This window comes from Urocampus carinirostris, chromosome 10 (genome assembly GCF_059441175.1).
Source record: "Urocampus carinirostris isolate Australia breed hairy pipefish chromosome 10, RoL_Ucar_1.0, whole genome shotgun sequence".
In the NCBI taxonomy this organism is placed as follows: domain Eukaryota; kingdom Metazoa; phylum Chordata; class Actinopteri; order Syngnathiformes; family Syngnathidae; genus Urocampus; species Urocampus carinirostris.
The window spans coordinates 26784161-26806521 of NC_142358.1; the positions used below are offsets into that span (position 1 = coordinate 26784161).

The following is a 22361-nucleotide window of genomic DNA, read 5'->3' on the forward strand; positions in this document are numbered from 1 at the left end:
TGTATCGCGTTATGCGACTAAAAAAGACGCTACAAAGCACAAGGAGCGTAACAAATTAACGTTTTTCTTCTCGTTTCTTAAAGAAGACAAAGCAAGGTTAAAAAGGATAGAAAAAAAAGAGAAAATGGAATGTAAGGGGGAAAAGGGAAGAAATTAAATATGAGAAAAGGAAAAAAACAACAAAAGAATAAAGAAAAAAAAGGGTGGGAACAGGAATCCAAAAAGAAGAAAAGGGAAAAGTGTCACGGTTGCCATGGCACCCAATTGGCCCCGCCCGTGTGGCGCTAGCTGCGTCTCATTGACGGATTATTAAGCTCAGTGCTCTTACTCTTCCTTTATCAGCCCGTCAACGAACTTCTGCCCCGCAAGACATGGATTTCGACTCGGTCCTGTTCCTGCTGGTATTTCCTGTCCAGTATTGTTCCCGTTTATTTTTGGCCTGTTTAATTTCCGTTTCTAGTTTTTTTTCAGTCTTTTTTTGTCCTGTTTGTTATTTTCTCCAATTTTCATTCCCGTCTGGTTTCTCCTGTTTATTTTCGATATTGTGATTCATTATTTATCCTGTCTGTCCCATCCTGTCCGGTATCGACCCCATCTGTCCGATATCAACTCAGGCAATCGGACTCGATCTCGTCGGTCTCTGGCTTCCTGTCTTTCCACGCCAGACCGGCTGCCTAATGTGCATGACTCCCCATTTCCCATAAAATAAAAGGCTTGTGTGAGAATGGCACACGATTGGGTCCTAATCCTGTTCTGGATTCTGACAAAAAGACAAAAAAGGAAAAAAACAAAAGAAAAAGAAAAAGGCGAAAAGAGAAAAACGAAAGAAAAAATAAGGAACATTTTTTTAAAAACTATGAAAAAAGGGAAGAAAACAACGGGGAAAAGAAATGAGGAAAAAGAGGAGAAAAAAAGCATGAAAAACATTCCAAAAATTAAAAAAAAATTAAAAATTGTGGTTTTTGGGGTACCTATAAAAACAAGATGGCGAACAAAGATGTCAGCTCCTTTTAATGAAGTAGTCTCAAACTAGTGGCCCAGGGGCCAATTGCAGCCTGCGAGTTGACAGATTGAGGCTCCTGCTTTAATGTGAAAGTTTGAAGGAGCTGTGTATCATTATGTGGTAAAATAAATAATTGATGAAAAATAAATACATCCATCCATCCATTATCTGCACCGCTTATCCTCAGTAGGGTCGCGGGGGTGCTGGAGCCCATCATGAAAAATATTTATTGAAAAAAAAAACAAAAAAAAAAACCATGATATTAGCATCCATGTTTTAATAATACTTGTATGTCAAGACATTAGCATTTATTTTACACAAGATGAGCTGATTGTCTGCTATCTTACTGCCAAGAGTTCCTTAAAAACGTTTTTCTTGTTCTTCTTTCTTTTTCTAATTTGTTCTTTTCCTCTTTTATTTCCCTTTTTTTTGTTTCCTTCATTTTTCCCCTTTCTCTTCTTTTTCTATTTTTTTCACTCTTTTTCCCTTTAATTTTTTATTTTTTCCTTCTGTCTCATTGAAAGGCCGGGAAAGAAAATAGGTGGAAAATAGTGCTTTTTGGTCACTGAGTTTCCATAGTTTGAATTCATCCATGGGCTCTGTAGCACTCTTTTAGGTTGCACTATCGAATACAGCAACATTTAGTGGTCAGATATTAACACTGTCCTTTTCATGTAAGTGTAAATTATGGATTCATTTATTGATGATTGATTGATTTTAATATTCATCTTTTGTTTTGTTTTTAGATCTTACTTTGTGTCACATGTTTTGTTAAAAGTGCAACAGTGCGACATCATGTCCTAGAGTTTTTTTGGAAACCTGAATCGACTCAACACTCATCTGGACCCTAGTTTCGAAGCCCCCAAGTAAAATGAGTTTGAGACCCCTGCTTTAAGGTGAGCTTCAGGTTATCTCAAGTAAATACAGATTTGTGGACCTTGGATTATTTTTAAAGCAGCATATTTATATACTTTTTTAATTCCATTAAAAGGCGCTAAATAATGCACACTGTCCCTTTAAGGCCAAATAAAAATCACTTGGGACACTGAACCCCTAATGCCCACGATAAGCAGGTAATAGCCATGCATGGCTGACAGCGCTATCGGTGTGTGAGTGAATGGGCAAGCGTGAAGCACATTGTAAGGCTATTAGAGAGGACTTCAGTGACTTGAAAAGCGCTATAGAAATTCAGACTATTTACGTGGCGGGTGGTACGTTCATGCTGTAGAGAAAGTGCGACCCCTAGTGTTCAGAGTGAGAACTGTTTAATTCACATTATGGGATAAAAGGATTTCCCTGACCGTTCAGGACGCAAAGATTCAACGACATGTGCTTGTAAAGTTTAAAAACAGCAATTTGGTTTGAATTAAATGTCAAATATTTTGGAAACAACTGAAATGAATCAGATGCCAGAACTTTTTCTCAACAAAGGCAATTAAATAATTGTATTCATGTCCATAGCTTGGCTTTAAGGGTCTTAAATAAATACACATAATTGATTATTACGTTCACATTGGATGCTGCGGTTCGGTTTTTTGTTTATAACACATTTTTAACACAAATGGCGAGTTTGAGACCACTGCCTCAAAGGGAGGTGACATCTTTGTTTGCCGTCTTGTTTTCACAGGTACCACAAAAACTACAAAGTTTTTTTTTTTTTTAATTTTTGAACGTTTTATATCACACAACGGAGTTCGCAGTGGATCACAAAGTAGGAATTACTCGCTAAAAAGACCCCCCGACACCGCAAATTTTTACTATTTTGCAACAGAAAAGTAATTATACTGGTACAGCTACACGACTCTCAAAGATATTTTGAATATTGTGTTCTTTATTTTCCATCATGTAAATAAAAAACATCAATATAATATATTCTGGATTCACAACAAATCAACTAAAATATCACGAGTGTTTAATGTCTAAATATTCATAAAAATGGTGAAAACCCAAATAAACCATCTCCAATTATCACAACTTTAGGAAAAAGTACAATATTGGGCTGTAAGACACAATCAGCATATAAAGGCTAACAATATTTCAGTTGTTTTGTCCTGAAAACAGAATGTATTTTTTATTGCATTATAGAAAATAAAGAGTTTTATCACAATATTCTCCATTTCGGAGACAGTCCTATACTCTGAAAGACCTCGTCAGACATTATTGACCTTGGTGAATTGTTTATTATTAGAAAAAAAGGAAGACAGCGGGGCAGGAGTTCAGGAGTTGGAAATAGATGAATATGGGAGAGAGTGAGAGAACTTGAAAGAGAAAAAGGAAAGAGTGAGAGAAAAGAGTGAAAGAGAGAGAGAGATCCCTTGATTTTATAAGTTAAGGGGGACCAGAACCACCCGCGTAAAGTGAAAATTGGCAAAATAGAGTCGCACCTTCATGACGTCATTACTGACTTTAAGAGTTTACGACTGTAACAATACACCAACTTAAGATCTACAAACACACGCCACATAATTGCAATTAAATGGATGGTTTTGTCTTCATTATACAAAGGTAAAACAAAATTGGAGGGATTCTCTTTTTAGAGTAAGAAAGCAATTTAGAGAGCGGCTGGCTAGCTGCACGCTAGCATCGGCTGTCCTCGATTTGAGTCGGGTGTCCGTAATGATTAAAATGTAAGAGTCCCAAATGAAGGAGTACACTACGAGTGGTAGTTCCAGATCATTTATTTCATAATTAAGGAATCTAGCGTTGCTGACATGCAGGCTCCGCATGGGTTGCTTGTAAGGGTTGTTAGCTTAGCCGGACCTGCAGCCTCATTGCCGATATCTCTCCCGCCAGGTTCGCTTCAGTCAATTTCCGGATGCGATAAAAATCCAGGCAGCACCCATTGATGATTAGAATCCTTTGCGCTTTTCTGACCTTCCTCCGCGTCTAATTTAACTCATTAATTTATTTTCCATGTAACGAGCGACTAAAGCTACGAGCCGTGGCGTTTGTTTTAGTGGCCAATTGTGGAAGGGCTGTTTGATTGACTGGCAGTTACACCAGCCTATCAAAGTCGTGCACAAACATCTTGCCTCGCCTTTATTGGATGGTGCCATTAAAGCCTGCTTCTGATTTGCCGGCTCTGCTCAACAATTCCTGTTGGCCAAACACTCCATCACTCAAATAAGAAACTAGAACTATGAATCCTTGGGAAAAAAACGCAGTGTTTTGCAGTTACACTATAGCACTACATCAAACCGCGATATCGATTAGATTTCGGGTAATGTTGCAGCCCTAGTCTCTGTATTTTGTTACAGTTATATACTCTTAAGTCGATAATCACTTCATCTCGAAGTCAATTTAACCCTTTGGGGACTCTACTTCGCAGATTTTCACTCTCCGTGGGTGGTTCTTGTCCTGAATTGACCGCGAAAACCGAAAACTTAAATAACTTGCAAAGTACTCACCTTAAATGGTTCACTGATGCCAATAATGCATTGCATAGTATGACAGTAGTAAGCCAGCATGCAGTCTCCTCCTCTAACTGGGATCTCATCTTTACTCATGTACACCTAAAAAACAAATCCCCCCGTTGTGAAACCTCCGTTTACGTTGTAAAACTCTTAAGCTGAGTATTTACTACCTTAATAGCGTCTTCATCGATGGACACTTGGTCATCTTTGACCCATGCATATGTGATGTAATCTGACAGGCTAGCAAATCCGACCTGAATTTCACAAAGATGTGACACTAGCGCCCAATTTTGGGGTGAAAGGAGGACAATGTGTAAAACTGACCGTGTACAATCCAATCCAGTCCCAAGTACTGGAAGGGAACGGCTGCATCGGGCTGTAAAGAAGTGTGGCATCCATGTCAGCGCTCCATTCGCCTTCCGCCTGCAGGTGCACCAGTGGAGTCCTGTACATTTTCTTCAGCTAAGCCAAAAAAGTGGACGGAATGACTGTCATTACAGGCACTAATTTCGGTCATAGTAGCCATGGTGGACAGCATCAGCATGAAAAAGCATTAGGGCTGCAACAATTAATTGACGTTGTTGACAAAATTCGATAATTGAAACCCCACATGAATTTTATTGTTGACTATTGTTGCCAGGCATGTTATTCCACATAGCATAAGACATCTACATGATTATTATCTCTGCTGATCGTCATTTATGCGCAATGGCATCTCAGTCTCGATGAGGGACATCAGAGAAATGACAGCGAAAACAATAAGTACGTGTAGCAAAACTTTTAAAGTTTGGGAGCATTTTGGCTTGCGTACGAATAAAGAGACTACTTGCAAGCAGACCATGCGTATCATGGCATTACCTCGGTGATGCATGAACATATAGGAAAAGCACGTCAGACAGTTAAACAAAACAGAGTCTGACTCACCTCGGTAAGATTCGAGTAAAATACGTTTTGGGGTTTTTTTTGGTATTTTTTATTTGTCGGAAATGGATAGAGGTCAATTTATGTATATATGTCTTTACTGACCGAGCACTGTGCCTAATTAGTTTTAGATCGGCGATTTTATTTCATTTTTGTGCAAAACCCGCATGTTCAATAAAAGATGTATTTTTCACTGTACCTATTTTTCTTGTGTTTATCATCATTTGCCACATAATTAAATCAACTTCATGCTAAACGTAAGAAAAAGAAACAATTATCTGATAAATTAGAATGATCCTGTTCTGAAGGCCATCTATTTTCATCAAATCTCCTAATTTATAAAAATTAGATCCACCCTAAAGGGTGTGGGTGTTAAAGAACACGAACAGAATTGGCAGATATGGATAATGAGGCAATGATGTGAGGTATAATAGTCAAAATGAAGAACTGGCACCCTATGCAATCTCCATAGCAGGTGCCCAATATTGAAGACAGAATGACCTTTTTAGATAGTCACTGTTGGAAATGGACCTGGATTTGTATAAAATACCCACATTTTACAGTATGTCCAGTTTCAATCAGTAAAAATGAACACATTACTACTCCAGAACTAGAGAAACACACCTTCAAAGTGAAGATGCCGGTGACAGGTTTGTGGTCACTGATGCTGTACTCCATGTTGCTGGTGTACAAGTCTTGTCTGATCTCCATCGGGTATTGCTCAGACGATTCTAGCGACTCGTCATCCGGTCCGTCGCCGTCTTGCTTCCCAGGCAGGGGGTCTTTGGGTCTGAGGCGCCACAGAATTCTGTCCGTCCACGCAGGTTTGCGCTTCTTACTGCTGATTGAGGGTAGTAGAGGGAAGAGACCAAGTGAGCTATTTGTCGCTTACAATATCCCTCATCGCTTGTTTCAATCTCAAAAAACTAGTAAGTAAGTAAATAATGTAGATCAGGGGTCGGGAACGCTGGGGTTCTTTCGTAAGTACATCAGCCTCAGAGATAAAATTCCCTTTTGTTGATGCATTTAGCAGCAGGGGTGCTGTAGTGCTTTTCTGCCTTTAAGCTTCGTAAGAAGAAAAGTCATTAGGACTTTTTACATGTTTCTCAGCCAAAGATATGCATCAAAGTACACATACAAGTGTGACGTCTACCATTACCTGGATATATTTTTTTTATATGGTTTGCGCAAGTTATGAAAAATATGAGGGAAGATAAACGATGCCCTTGAGGTCTTTTAAGACGAATGCTTGTAGATTTCACAAATTTGTCACATAGCTGAAGGTAAATACATCCGAATCCTTCTCAATTGCTGTATTTAGTGACATTCTTGTGAAAGAAGTCTGCTTGCACCTTGAAACCATTATTCATGGGAAAAAATAACGGTCAAAATGAACCTCAACGATCTTAAATAACTTGGTAGGGAGAGAAATTTAAGTTGGTATATATGTTGATATAGGACACTGCCTCTGGCATTATTGTTATTTAATGTTTAATGAAATAATCGCCACACAGTGAAATCAAATGGACTGAATAATTGGCTTTTGTCTGGATATTTTAATTTCGTCTTAAAATATGTGGTCTAGCGTTTAATGAAGAAAAAAAAGTATATATTTTGCTTTCATGGCAGGTAAAATGATTCCCGACCCCTGGTGTAACTCATCCACACATCAAATGCAAAGCGGGGTTTAGTAGTTTAGTAGCTCAAATCTGTCTTATCCTTTTTAGTCAAACAAAAAGCTATTTTTCTGTAGTTTGAAAGGCAATAGGTGAAGTACGGGGCAGCACGGCGGCGCAGTGGTTGGCACGTGTGCGGCACAGTTCTGAGGTCATGAGATCGAACCTCCTGTGTGGAGTTTGCATGTTCTCTTCGTGCTTGCGTGGGTTTCCTCCGGGCACTCCGGTTTCCTCCCACATTCCCAAAAAACATGCATTTCAGGTTAATTGGCCAGTCCAAATTGTCCCTAGGTGTGAATGAGCGAGCGAATTGTCTGTCCCTGTGTGCCCTGCGACTGGCTGGCAACCGGTTCAGTGTCCCCCTGCCCACTGCCCAAAGACAGCTGGGATGGACTCCAGCACCCCCGCAACCCTACTGAGGATAAACGGTGCAGATAATGGATGGATGGATGGATAAGTGAAGTACAAACATCTACCATTCACTGGAAAAACACAAAACTGCTCTGCCTGTCACCTGCATACTGTAGATGCCTAAACAAAGATACATTAATCTAGTAGATAAAGAGGTTTGCCTGGATTAAGTAACATTGGGTGATTTCCCATGGAACGCCGTGCAGCACAGCGGTGGGAAATCATTGTCTCGAAATCACGGCTTTGTCCCTTCAAAGTACAGAGATTGCATTTACATGAGCACGACATAATCAAAATGAAAGGTTATTAATCTCTGTACGGATGACAGCCTCATTCAATTGATCTCTGCTCCAAAAGCTGTAAAAAAAACATGCTTCCTTATGCATACAAAGCTGTCAAGTTACGGTGGTCCCACATAGAATTCTTCTCTGCAAAAACTGAAATAGCTCCTTATCACAAAGTGACAGGCTTATTATTTTGAGGGACCCGATATCATATACTTGACATTTTAAGAGTCACGGTTTTGCTTTTATCACAACTGTTCGTCCAACAAAGCAGACAATATGCCGTTAGTGAGTACAGTACTCCAAAACACGCGATAATGTGGACAAATGCAAAAAAATTGCCGAAAAGCATCTCTGCATCAATGGACGTTGTTTGTTGCTAGCTGTCTGTTTATCTCCATAATTCCCGTTTACAAATAAACGGACTAGTAAAATTAGTAAAACAGACTAGTAAACCAACCTGACTTGTGTTTCACATCTTCTACCGCCCGCTTCAGACTATACGAGCTTGTAAATGCTAAAAAGGACTCGCCTTCTTTACCTCCGAATAACTTTGGCCAAGAGTGACCAATTCAAATGATGATTGACACATGGGTTAGGAAATTAAACGGTATACTTCGACGGGGGGAAATCGAGTCGGCGGCTACTTACCGTCGTTGCGAGACCTGTGGCAACTCAATATTTATTCATATATAAGTCGCACCGTGTTATAAGGCGCATGGTCCACTATTGAAAAAAATCGAAGGCTTTGAGGTGCGCCTTAAAGTCCAAAAAATATGTTACATTAAATAGATGCATTATAAAATTTATGTTGGTACCGTGAACAAATACGGTGTGAAGATAAGTGCCTTTTTATTTGTTATCTATGGCACTGATGGTCCAGTGGTAAGGATTCGGCGCTTTCATTGCCGTAACCTAGGTTTGTTTTCTCTTGCATCCAACCGCAAAGTTAGAGATGGGAAAACATGAAACCAAATTTTTATAAAAAATAGGGGTCTGCATTAGAATAAATACGGTAGATACATTTTTCTAATAAAAGACTTTATTAGGGTGTTTTTTTAATGACATTATTTCAAGGTGGATTCTTTCAGTTTGACTGCAGAAAATAAAAAAGCAGATGTTTCTTCGATTCAGGTACGGATCAGAAAAGCAACTTAACAATCATAAATCTGTTTTCCTCAATGAGTTATTGAACAAAACGGCTTGTCATACAAAACAAGAATTATTTGAAGCTTATCCGTTTAGTGGAGAAAATATTTGACGGATTAATGGATTAATAAAACAGTTGTTTATTGCTGCCTTGATTATGTTAGCCTTCGGCTGACCGAATTTTAAATGTCAACATGTATTGTGTAATTCTCACACATGTTTACTTGGTAAATTGTGAGGCAGGGAGTGAAAACAGTAGTTAAGAAATTGATATTTTTAAAGTCATCTTAAATAAGATTGTTTTGTTTTGGGATACGTTTAGGAGTGTTTAAAAGAAGGTTGACATTTTTAAGAAGTCCTGTGAAAATTTGACAGACCCCAGATGGGGTTTGAGGATAAACATTCAGCTTTTGTTAAAAAAAAAATCAAAGATGTATTTCTCAAATTTGAGTCTTAAGTGAGATATTCTTGTTAGTGCTGTCAGAGTTAAAGCTTTAAATCTGGAGATAAAGCTGCTTTAACAGTGGAGTCGACTCAAGAGTTAACTATTCTCTTAAGGCAGATTATGAGCTTTATCTTTTTAAAGGGACAGTGTGTATTATTTAGCGCTTCCAACAGGTAAAAGACGTGATTCGATACAAAATAAATATATTGATTAGAAAAAATAAGTCAAATTGTCAGCCATCTTGCTGCTGCAGGTGCCCGAAAAAACAAACACCTCACAAAAGGCTGGGAGAAAAAAATGAGAAGAAAATGGCGTGGTAGGTCACCTGAGCCTCCGTATTTTGTCATCTTCTTTGTGCTTTGTAGCACTTGTTTTCAGCTGAACCACACAATACAGCGACATCTAATGGTCAAATATTACACAGTGTCCCTTTAAGTGAAATCAGAAATTGAGAAGGGGATTCAATTTCTACATGCGTAAGCTAATTTGCACATGAACGTACTCCAAAGGGTAAAGTTAACACACTTTCAATCATTAAAAGTTAGCCCACATGGCACAGTTAATTTCTTATCTCTATGTTAGTAAGAAGTTAGAATACATTATATATATTAAAGACTGAAATCAAGTTTTGTCACATCATGATGTTAAGTGAGATTTAAATCCCCACCAAAGTACAATTGTGATGTACTTTTGCCTGTGTGGACTTAAATGCATCAAACGCTTACTTAAATGCAAACCATGTCCTGTAGAGCCTGTGAAGGCAACAGAAGGAGCAGATCACATGTGAAAATTAATATCATAAAAGCGCTTTGTTTCACTAAGATGAATGTGTCCCTACCTGCTATCGTACGTGTCTGTGTGGACGTCAAACTTATACGTGGGCTGAAAGTCAAGGGGCCCTTCCTCAAACTCTTGCAGCAACTTCTCCTTTTGCTTCATCATGGTCAGCTGGAAAAAATAAATAAATAAATAAATAAATAAAAAAGACCTCCCAAGCTGAAACCAAAAATAAACCATGACTGTTATTATTCATGTTAGTTAGGTCAAAACGGGACAAATGACTAAGCAGACCTAGTAGACTTGTCCCACCTGGTCTTTGCTCCACAGCAAGCTGTACTTTTCATTGTCGATGCATGTTCGGACAAAATGCAATCCGTGGTCCTGGATTCGGAAGTTGAGATCTCCAAACCAGAAAACTAGCCTTGGAGACACAAGACAAGAGATTAAAAAAGTATAAAGAACCTAGCGTGGCATATTATAGGACTTCAGGGATGTAACAGTGAAAAAGATCGCCTTGTGACTTAGTCACACAAATTGAACTCTTCATTTAAGTATTAAAATAAGTAAAGGGTTGTGTCAAATCTCCTTAGTTCCTGGACACACAAACGCAGGGGTCCATTAAAAAATGATCGAAATACGAAGATAATATATAAAATAGTACCGTAAATAAAGTAATATTAATAAAAACATTTAAAAAAAGTGGGCGCCAACTTTTTCCTCTTTATCTCTTTGTACATCCTCCCTATATTTTCCTTGGACATCCCTAACAAAAAATACTACTACAGCTATACAACAAAATAATACTAGAATGCAAAAATACTACTATAGAAATCCTACCAAAAACTATAACTACAGTAATTACTACAAAACCCGCCTAAGAACAGAGAGTCTGGATCCGGCCCCAGAACAGAAATGAGCTTGACGTCACTGCTCTAGAGCGACTTATAGTCCAGAAAATGAAATACTACAAAATAATACTAGAATACAAAAATACTACAAAAGAAATACTACAAAAATCCAACTACAGTACTATTACAAAAATACAAAAGAAATACTACTATGGCAAGATGACAGAAATACTACAATTATACTACTATTGAAATGTGTTGATAACACTACTACGGGAATACTTCTAGAGAAGTATTACCAAATACCACTACATAAATGCTACAGTACAAAAATACCCCTATTACAATACTACAGTACAAAAATACTACCAGAGAATAATTGAAACAGAAATACTACAAAAATATTACCACAGTAGTACTGGGAAGAGAGTTTGGTTTGAATTGACATTCCTCTAATTATCGCCCTTCTGAGAAGATAGAGTTTGGTTCCGGCCCCAGAACAGAAATGAGCTTGACATCACTGCTCTAGAGCGACTTATAGTCCAGAAAATGAAATACTACAAAATAATACTGAAATGCAAAAAAAAAAATACAATAGAAATACTACAAAATTCCTACTATAGTGATATTACAAATATACAAAAGAAATACTACTATGGCAAGATGACAGAAATACTACAATCATACTACTATGGAAATATGTTGAAAATACTACTATGGGTATACTTCTACAGAAGTATAACCAAATACCACTACATAAATACTATGGTACAAAAATACCACTATTATAATACTACAGTACAAAAACACAACCAGAGAGAAATTGCAACAGAAATACTACAAAAATATTACCACAGTAGTAATACAAAAAATAGATAATGGAAAAACTACAAGAATACTCCTGCAAAAATACTACAAAAACATTCACAGTAAAACTATAATAGAAAAATACTACAACAGATATATTATGACAGATATACTACAAAACACAAGACACAAATAAAACAAAATACAACTACAGTAAAATGGCAAAAATACTAGATTTACTACAAATATCCTACTATAGAAATACTAAAAATAACTACAGAAATACTAGAAAAACACTGATTATTTGTAAATACTAAGAAAAATACGACTGTAGAAATACCAGAGATATAATTAGGAAACTTTATTTTTGTGCTAGTAACTTTCAGCGGTCGAAAACTCGCATAACCTACGCCCCCCCTCCTCCTTTTATTTCTATCATTAATTATCTGTGTTAATAGATTAGGTGTGTTATTTCCATTGGCCTGGTTCATTGATTCCATTTTCATGGGATTTATCATTCATATCAGAACTCAAAGAGCTCAAGTAATAACACGATTTAATTTGTTAACAGAGTAGGAAATTCTAACACCTTTCAGAGAAATAAAACGATTTATGGTGGAGCACAGGCAACACCTAGAGGCAAACTTGGTTACTGATTGCAGTGAAGAATAATTAGTTTAAATCCTAACGAGTTTCAAAATTAAAGCTAGAGAAATCCCTACATAATAATAAACAAATGTTTCTACTTTGCGGCTTTTGGCTACTGCGGGACTTTTTGGGCATGGAAGCCCCGCGAAACACAAGTTTGTATTACAAATTCTGACTTCACAATTTGATAGTGTTGACATTTGGAAAAAAACTCACCTGTGGTCGAGAATCTTCTCGGCCTTTTCACAGTTGAAAGTCTGCGTCTCCGTAATGTACTCAAATTCGACCACCCGCTCTGCAGCATTTTTCATGTGTGCAGCCAAGTGACAGTTGAGGAAACAGATCATGTGACCGTACAGAGACAGACGGATGGACACACCCCCTTTGTTACCCTAAACACAGGAAAAAACAGTTCCATCACAAAAGCAAAAGAAATCCAACAGAATCAAAATATCCCTACATAAATACACAGAGAGAGACTGTGCAGATTAGCGTGTGATCTGTAATCTCTATTTTCAATTTAGAATAATCAAAACTGTGCATTCACACTATTCACATTCCCCTGTTTGTGAATAAACGCGTTGTGTTTGGAAAAGATCTCTCGTCATTCGAGATTGTACGTTACTAATGTAGGCTGAATGATAAAACATGAGACAAAAAAAAAAAAAAGCAAAAATTTTGAATTGACATTCCTCTAATTATCGCCCTTCTGAGAAGATAGAGTCTGGATCCGGCCCCAGAACAGTAATGAGCCTGAGATCACTGCTCTAGAGCGACTTATAGTCCAGAAAATGAAATACTACAAAATAATACTAGAATGCAAAAATTCTGCACTAGAAAAATCCAACTACAATAATATTACAAATATACTAAAGAAATACTACTAAGGAACGACAACAGAAACACTACAAATACATTACTAAAAAATATGTTAAAAATACTACTATGGAAATACTTCTACGGAAATATTACAAAAATACCACTCCAGTAATACTATAGTACAAAAAAAACACTACAATAATACTATACTACTAAAATACTGCTACAGAAATACTGCAACAGAAATAGTACAAAAATATTACGACAGTAATACTACAAAAATATAGTATGGAAATACTACAAATATACTACTGCAGAAATACAACAAAAATATCATTACTATAACACTATAATACCAAAAATACTACTGAAGATATATTACCACAGAAATATTACAAAATACAACTATAGTAATACAGCAAAAATACCCGATTTACTACAAAAATCCTACTATGGAAATACTACAAAAATACTACAGAAATATTAGAAAAACACTACTTGTAAATAAAAAAAATACTACTGTAGAAATACTAGAGGTATTCTAAAAGAATTATAATATGGAAATTCCACAAATCAACCAAAATTTACAACTACAGTAATACTACAAAATCTGCTTGAGAACAGAGGGTCTGGATCCAGCCACAGAACAAAAATAAGCTTGACATCACTGCTATAGAATGACTTTTAGTCCAGAAATCAGAGCGCTCGTCTTGGGATCAAGAGATCGCAGTTCAAATCCCGGCTCCTCCGTGTTACATGTCGAAGTGTCCTTGGGTAAGACACTGAATCCCTAATACCCCCAATAAGCAGGTTAGCGCCTTACATGGCTGCACGGCCGCTATTGGGATGTGAAGCACAATGTAAAGCGCATTGGGAAGTCTTGACTTGAAAAGCGCTATATAAATGCAGATCATTTCATTTCATTTACAAAATAATACTAGAATGCAAAAATGCTACATTAGAAATACTACGAAAATCCAACTACAGTAAAATTAAAAAAATACAAAAGAAATACTACTATGGAAAGACAGCAGAAACACTACAAATACACTACTAAATAAATAAGTTAAAAATACAACTATGGAAATACTTCTACAGAAATACCCCTACATTAATACTATAGTACAAAAATACCACTATATTAATATCATATTACAAAAATATTGCTACAAAAATACTTAAAATTATTACAACAGAAATATTACTACAGTAATACTACAAAAGAATCTACTATAGAAATACTACAAAAATACTACTGCAGAAACAACAAAAATATCACTACAATACCACTATAATACAGAAAATACTACTACAGATATATTACAACAGAAATACTACAAAATTACTACTACAGAAAATTTACCACAGAAATATTACAAAATACAACTACAATAATACAGCAAAAATATTAGATTTACTGCAAAAATCCTACTATGTAAATACTATAAAAATAATACTGAAATACTAGAAAAACACTACAGGTTCCTTGTAAATACTAAAGTAAAATACTACTGAAGAAACACTACAGGTAATCTAAAAAAAATTATAATATGGAAATACCACAAAAAATACCAAAATCTACAACTACAGTAATACTACAAAACCGCCTGAGAACAGAAGGTCTGGATCCGGCCCAGATCAGAAATGAGGTCGACATCACTGCTCTCAAGTGACTTATATTCCAGAAAATTGGGTATATTTTATACGTTTATTCTGTTTTTAATATTGGACACCTGCAAAGGGGATTGCATAGGATGCTATTTTGTTATTTGACTTTTATGAACTTTTTACATAAGTGTCACTCTTGGCCAATCACGTTCCTGTTCTTTGATTAACACGCCCTTTGTGGTGGATCCGTTTTTGTAACTTAGGATCTTTTAAATAATGGAGTTCAGGGGAGGGTTTTTAGAACAGGTTGAAATTGTTCATCTGAGGTTTAGGCTCTGTTTCCTGTTCTCCTTACATGTTTAGAATATATTACTGTCTTCTCTCCTTATTTTGAGTGTCTACTAAACAATAAACCTTTGTGTGTGTTTTTGCTTCTTTATAATAATTCAATAATAATTCAAAAATAGCTATTTTTAGTACCTACGTTTTACAGTATCAATATTTTAGCAAGGGACAAAAGTCATATGTGTGATTTTGTCATGATTTGCCAATTGCCCTCACCTGCGCTCACTCGTTTAGCCCCAGCTGCCACTCGTTCCCCAATTAGTTCTCTTCCTATTTAAACAAGTCATTCTCATTCACTCCTTGTTAGTCCGTCTGCAAACCTAGCGCATGCAAGGCAAGCACTTTTGACTCTGGCTCCCATTTTTATCCCGACCTGTTTACTGTATTGATCCCCGATCTAAGCTCCGATCTCCTGTCCTGGCTCCCCGTATCCTGATTCTGTTTCCTGTATTGATCCAAGCTCCGTTCTCCTGTCCCGGCTACCCGTATCCTGATTCTGTTTCCTGTATCGATCCCTGATCCAAGCTCCGTTCTTCTGTCCAGGCTACCCGTATCCTGATTCTGTTTCCTGTATCAATCCCTTCCCACTCGTCTGGCTACCCGACTTGTTCCGATCTCCGATCACGCTCTGTCTCCCGTCTCGGCTGCCCGACTTGTTCCGATCTCCGACCACGCTTTGTTCGCGAGGGGTTCCCGCTTACTGGCCAGCAAGCCCAGATCGCTGTCTTTTCCCTCTCGCCCGGACTTTCCCAATCCCTTAATAAAGCATTAAACATTACGCATTTGGGTCCCCTGCTTGTACCGGTCGTGACAGATTTTCCTTTAAAGTAAAAGGAAGTACATTTTACCCAATAGCCAAAGATGCCAGTACGTGTGTATGTGGCCTGGATGTCTCGGATAAAAGGGAGATGCTCCAGTTTGCAGAAGATGAGAAGTAACAGACCTTGCATTCTGATTGAGGACACCTAAAAGGCAGTAACATGGAGATGTTGCAGGACAGAATAACTTGAAAATATTAATCATGCATAGTAGTTTGGTTGTTGGGTACCTTCACATAATTTCTTGGTGCTAGGACGGTCATAAGTCCACGGCTCCAAGGGTCATCGAAGATTACTTCCGACATGAATCTCAACGGCCCAGAATACACCTCCTGCAGGCTTTTGTCGACATCCATTTTGATTTATTTTAATCATCCTCACAATTGTGCTTGTTAGATAAACCTACATAATGGGTTTCCATACCCGATGACGTAGAGATCCGCTTCCTTGGAAGAATCTGAATGCAGAAGTGAGACGATGTCATCTGGTGGCTCGGCAGTTGATACATTCCAAGTCACTATGTGAAGCCTGGGAACGATATTAAAAGGAGAAAGGGGGATTAAAGATAGAAGCAGGTAGAATCTTAATGTGATATTAGAATAATTTGCATATTCTGCAACTGTGCACTCAGTCAAAACGACATTGTGGATTATTTAGCGCCTTCTAGTGGGAAAAAAATATTTTTTAAAAATATATATTAAGAGCAATCATAAGAAAAAATACATGAAATATCAAACAAACATGCACTTTTTTCAAAGTGACCGCTAGATATTGATCGTGGGTTAAGGGATCCAACCGACCAACCAACAGATAATGCTAAATTGTGTTGTGCAACTTAAAACGAGTGCTACAATGCACAAGGAAGACTACAAAGTACAGAGAATCATTTTTTTATCCATTCTTTCACAAGGTTTATGGGAATACAGTAATCCTTAGTTTTTTGCCGGGGTTACGTTCCAAATAGAACCCCTGATGGGCAAAATTAAGTAGACATTTTTTTTCCATACGATTCTTACAAGTTTTAGCAAGCTGAGAGAGCTTGCTGAGATGGTTGATGAAAATTTTCTGAGATGCTTTGGACAAATGGAAAAAACAAATGAAGACCGTTTGACTAACAGAGTACGTAGTGCAGAAGTGGTGGGAAACAGAATGACAGAAAGGCCCAAATATGATTGAATGGATGGGATAAAACGTGCTCTGGAAGCGAGTATGGTTAAGGATGCAGGAGCATTTGCAAGGGATACGTGTGAATGGCGAAGGATAGTTGAGAAAGACTGATATCGACACATATGATGTAGAGGGGGTAAACCAGTCTATGCTGTCGGGCCTCTCTGCTGATGGAGGGTTGTATGGCACAGCAACTCACTCTTTGTTGTGCTGTGGGCTTAATGTTCGGTGTCAGGTTGGGAGGAGCGAACGGTAATGAATGTTTGGTAAACGTGAGTGTGTTCTTGTCTCAAGCCAAAAAACATGAAGAGGCATATGGCTTCGGTATATAGATAGATAAACTCTTATTAATCTCTGAAACTAAAAGGACCAACCCTTTTTACAGACTGAACAATTTGTTGAACAAATAAAAGTACTGCAGTGGCTCAGGAGGTAGCGCGCTCGTCTTGGGATCAAGAGATTGCAGTTCGAATCCCTGCTCCTCCGTGTTACATGTCGAAGTGTCCTTGGGTAAGACACTGAATCCCTAATACCCCCAATAAGCAGGTTAGCGCCTTACATGGCTGCACGGCCGCTATTGGGAAATGTGAAGCACATTGTAAAGCGCTTTGGGAAGTCTTAGCGCTATATAAAAAAAATGCAGATCATTTCATACTGCATATACGTTTTTGTCAGCTAAGCACAATACAGTGACATCTAGTGGTCAAACATTACACAGTGTCCTTTTGATCAAGAACACTGGCATAAAATTAAATACAGTTTATACAAAATATGACATGAACTCATGGCAAAAATTGAATGAATACAGAGTGTAGTAATCGCTTGTTGGATCTTTGCCTCCAAGGATTGTGGCCTCGTGACTGACATCACACACTGTAGCGGGGTTTGTGAGTTGTGGCACATAGAAGATCTGGTCCATAGACCACATCCGTGTTGACTGTCATGTGCAGAAAATTAGTGAGTGTGCACCACTAAGTGTGAATTCCAAAGGCCTTCCTTCAGATCAGTATTTCTCTACTGGTGGGTCAAGAACCAAAAATGGGTCGCGGGCCTTTGCCTTGCCAAAAAAGAAATGCTGAGAAATCAAGAACAAATGAGGGTCAATTACACTCCTTAACAGCAGATGGAGATAAAGCCCTGCAAATAGGACTTGACACCTGCAATTTCACACTTCAAAAATGACGGGTAAAGTTTGTTTACACATCTTAAGCATGGTTAAATCCAGATACTGCAATCTGTTAATTGTGGTTAATTAGGACCACAACCCCCGGTGATTCTTCAAAAACCCACCAAGTCCCCTCCCCTCTCCCCATTTTGACATGCCCCAGCTTTCAGCAATACTCAACTGGAGATAATGGATTACGGCGGCAAGGCTGTTGTTCATTTAAGGCGGAAAAAACGGGAAAAAAGAGCCGCCATGCATGAAACATATTTGCCCTTTCAACCTCTGCTCTCATCCTAAGGCTTTTAGGGATAATGGATCACGCCCACACAAGTTCAGTTTAATTTTTGTTGGACAGCAGGCGTTAGCTTTTTCATTACATTTCAAGCATTTTTGTTTTCATTACAGATAAATTGAGTCATTTTGTTTTCTAGTTTGCTGCGACTGGCTAGCAACCAGTTCAGGGTGTCCCCTGCCCACTGCCCGGAGATGGCTGGGATGGGCTCCAGCACCCCCGCGACCCTACTGAGGATAAGCGGTGCAGATAATGGATGGATGGATGGATGTTTTTTGGTTTGTTTTAAAATGTGAATATAGTCTAGTATTTCTGGTTTAACTGCATTTCATGCAATACATTTGAGAAATGGAAGTTTTCTCTTGATTTGGGTCACGGTTTGTTATTATTGTGGGACGTTGGGTCATCAAGTGAGACCAGATGAGAAACACTGCTCTAGATAATGATGTGGTAGTTAGTTATAAGTGTTTTAGTCTGCAAAGTGAAAAAGTGCTACAAGGTAGATTTGCCATCAAAACGACAGTGCGGCATTCATGACATTGTAAGTGCAGGATTAGATCACCAGCTTGATGTCGGCTGGAAAATTGCCACATGCAAGAACAAGCAGTGAAAGCAACCATTGTATTACAAACCCAATTGCCACAAATGCAAACGTGAAGGAACGGAAAAGACCAAATTACACACCAGTCAACCCTGAGTAACTAAAATGTACAAAAGTCAAGCAAAAAAATAAATGGATTGATATCCAAAAATCTTCATTGGGGTGGTTTAAACGAAAATATATGTCCATCCTTTAAAAGTGGTGTATGTCACTTCAAAACGATTCTACTAGCCTACGCCATCTTCTGCCTGAAATCATCATTGCTCCTGTTGCGCGTGCAAGTATGTGAAATTCTTGGATGCGCTCAAACAAGCTTTTCCGTTTTCATCTTTTTGGGGTTTGGGTTGGCATTCGGACTGTATTTGAAAGAGTCCTTTTCTTACTTTCACCAATTTCATCCTACAATTAAAGAAAACCACAACAATGTGCGTGATGTCAATCTTTTTAAGGTCACCTCACACTATGCACCCCATATTTACAGTAGTTTTACTACCATATGGCACTCCTTGTTAAAAGGCGCAGTCTCCACATCTGATTCGATTTCTGTGTTTAACACATACACAGGGCGCACCACAAAATAGGGCGTGGGTGCCCTCTGCTGTGGCCACCTGACAACTTCACAGACAGAGATACAAGTGTGCGAATTTAAAAATACAGCAAGATTAAAACTGAGTTTGGTTGTGGTTCATTTAAGTATTCTTTACAAAGTAAAACAGACAGATCAAACAAAATAAAAAAAATAAAAATAAATAAAGAGCACCATAGCGATACGCACGACGGGGTCTGAAAAGTCTTCTTTCATTATTGCTCGATGATCCACTGTTCGAGTCTTTCCTTCACCTCGGGCCACCTCGCATTACCTCCGTGGAAGCTCAGCTGTGTTTTCGTTATTTGTCGAGTTGGTTTTTCAGCTTCCTCCACTTGCGAGCCTTTGATTCATTAACGGTCAATTCTCTTGCGCCGGCTCGGTTTCCATGGTCTTCCGCATAGTGTAGAAATCAACACACCATGGCAGAGGAAAACATGGAAAATGTTCAATGGGGGGAAAGTGAGGTTTTGAATTTAATTCAAATTTAGGGGGAAAACTCCGGTAGCACAATAGCTATCAAATTGCTGGATACACTACGGCGTTAGAATCAATGAATACTTCCGCAAACTATGCATTGCTGGTGACGTCGCGAGTCTTCTTCCGCGCAGTCAGGATATCAAACAAGAGACGCTTTAGAGTCACGGGGAGATGCATAGAAGTCGCATTTAGTTGGAAATGTGAACGATATAACAAAAACATAGGTATTCGCCCAAAAATCTGAACTGAGCATTCAGCTCTGAAGTGAGAACCTAGCCTCATGAACCCGCCCACACGACACCCTTTAGCGGTGACGCCCACATTTTACCCTCTAGCACAGGGGTGTCAAACAGGCGGCCCACGAGCCGGATCAGGCACGTCGCTAAGGGATTGAATGCGGCCCGCGAGACAACTCTGAGCGAAGCGCAAGAGAAAAACGAGCTTCAGGTTGAAATATGTCCACTTGATGTTGCCAAAGGCAGGTGCCTCTCACAAACGCTGTACTTGTATTTCTTTATCCCTCTCTTTCTTTCTCTCTCTCTCTCTCATCCTCCTTTTTCTCTCACTCTGTCTGTCTCTTTTACTCTCTCTGTCTCTCTTTTTCTCTTTCTTTGTTCCTCTTTGTCTCTTTCTCTGTGTCTTTTTACCTTATTTTGCTCTCTCTTCCTTTTTTCCTTTTTTCTATTTTCTCACTTTCTCTCTCTCTCTTGCTTTCCCCTTATCTCTTTCTCTTACAGTGTTTTTCATATGATAAAAACTGCTTATAATTTATTTTTTATCATGTTAATTATTTCTGTTTGTTCAGATTAGTTTATATTATTTTTTCACTGTCGTACACCTTCAAAAAAGTTTGCCCAGTCTGTTATTTAGACTAGTATCGTGCACACTTGTTCCCTAGTTTGCGATGTCGCACTGTTGTTTGTTATTTTGAAAAGTATGCACTGTCTAACCTCATGTTTACACATCATTACAAACAATAGGGCGAAATATTAACCCGAATATTTTTTATGTGCAAAGTTGCCTTACTGTTTATAGATTTTTCAGTACTAATTTGCAATTATTACCAACATGCAGAATTTTGTTCGGACAGTCTTTCTCCATTGCATAAAAAAACATTTTAAAAAAAATGCAAAAAGAACTGTGAGGGGGAGAACTGATGTCGATTACTCACAACAAAACAGTTAAAGCAGAGAGTCTGAGACATGTTGAGAAACTCATGTAACGACTCCCGCAAGACTGAACACGTTAAAGGTGGGGTGCATAGTTTGATGTGTCCTCAAAAGGTTGAGAGTATAACACTTTCCCTATTAAGAATGTGGTAATAATGCCCTATCTGCTTTTATCTTACTTTTATCATCGGTTTTCCAGCCACAAAGCATATCAGGCTGGACGAAAGGAGGCGGGCGGGGTTGGTTCGGGTAGTGGGGAGTGGTTGTTTTTATTCATTCAAGGATGAAAATGGTGAAAGTAAGAAAAGGACTGTTTCAAATACAGTCCAAATTTCAACCCAAATCCCCAGTTGAAAAAAAATTAGTTTATTTGAGTGTGTCTAAGAGACAAGTACATGCACGACAGACAGGCAGCTTGACAGTGGCTGCAATGAGGATTTCAGACAGAAGATGGCGTCAGTAAGTGGAATATTTTTGAAGTTACTGACGCCATCTTTAAGTAACAGCGCATGCCTAAAGAAACAGATGTTACATCATCAAGTTGTCTCTTAAAGGCACAGCAATTTTAAAAGTGGTAATCATTCACAGTGGGCAAAACATTATATGATAAATGAAAATGAAATTCTATATTTCTATCTATCAATCTACCTTGGTCATATCCCTCGAGAGGGGTGACCGACAGCAAGACAAACACATAATAATAATAATAATAATTTCCTTTGTATTGTCATTCTTTGTAACAATGTACACAGAACGAAATGTCGATACACCTGACCCGTTGTAGCGAGCCGATGCAGCCGCAGCCAACAGAGGGCGCCGCCATTTTACCAATGTTATAAGTCTTAGGTATGACTCGGCCGAGGCGCGAACCAGCGACCTCCCATACAACAACAAAGAAAATAAAAAAGGGAAAAAAAAGGAAAAAC

General features: G+C 38.2%; 1 protein-coding gene across 4 annotated transcripts in view; it reads right to left on the reverse strand.

Moving 5' to 3' along the window:
* Positions 1–22361, reverse strand: part of inpp5ka (inositol polyphosphate-5-phosphatase Ka) — a 31798-nt gene that overhangs the window by 3362 nt on the left and 6075 nt on the right. The window contains exons 3-13 of one of the 4 annotated variants that reach the window (XM_088346084.1): positions 16399–16503; positions 16206–16314; positions 16006–16122; positions 12602–12777; positions 10392–10503; positions 10141–10250; positions 10028–10054; positions 5962–6175; positions 4741–4878; positions 4587–4670; positions 4411–4515 (exon numbers count right to left, since the gene is read on the reverse strand). In XM_088346084.1, coding sequence (XP_088202210.1) covers positions 4411–4515; positions 4587–4670; positions 4741–4878; positions 5962–6175; positions 10028–10054; positions 10141–10250; positions 10392–10503; positions 12602–12777; positions 16006–16122; positions 16206–16314; positions 16399–16503 — 1297 coding nt within the window. Of the gene's footprint in view, positions 1–4410; positions 4516–4586; positions 4671–4740; positions 4879–5961; positions 6179–10027; positions 10055–10140; positions 10251–10391; positions 10504–12601; positions 12778–16005; positions 16123–16205; positions 16315–16398; positions 16504–22361 lie in introns of all 4 variants that reach the window. The other 3 variants (XM_088346083.1, XM_088346086.1, XM_088346085.1) reach the window with 3 other exon arrangements.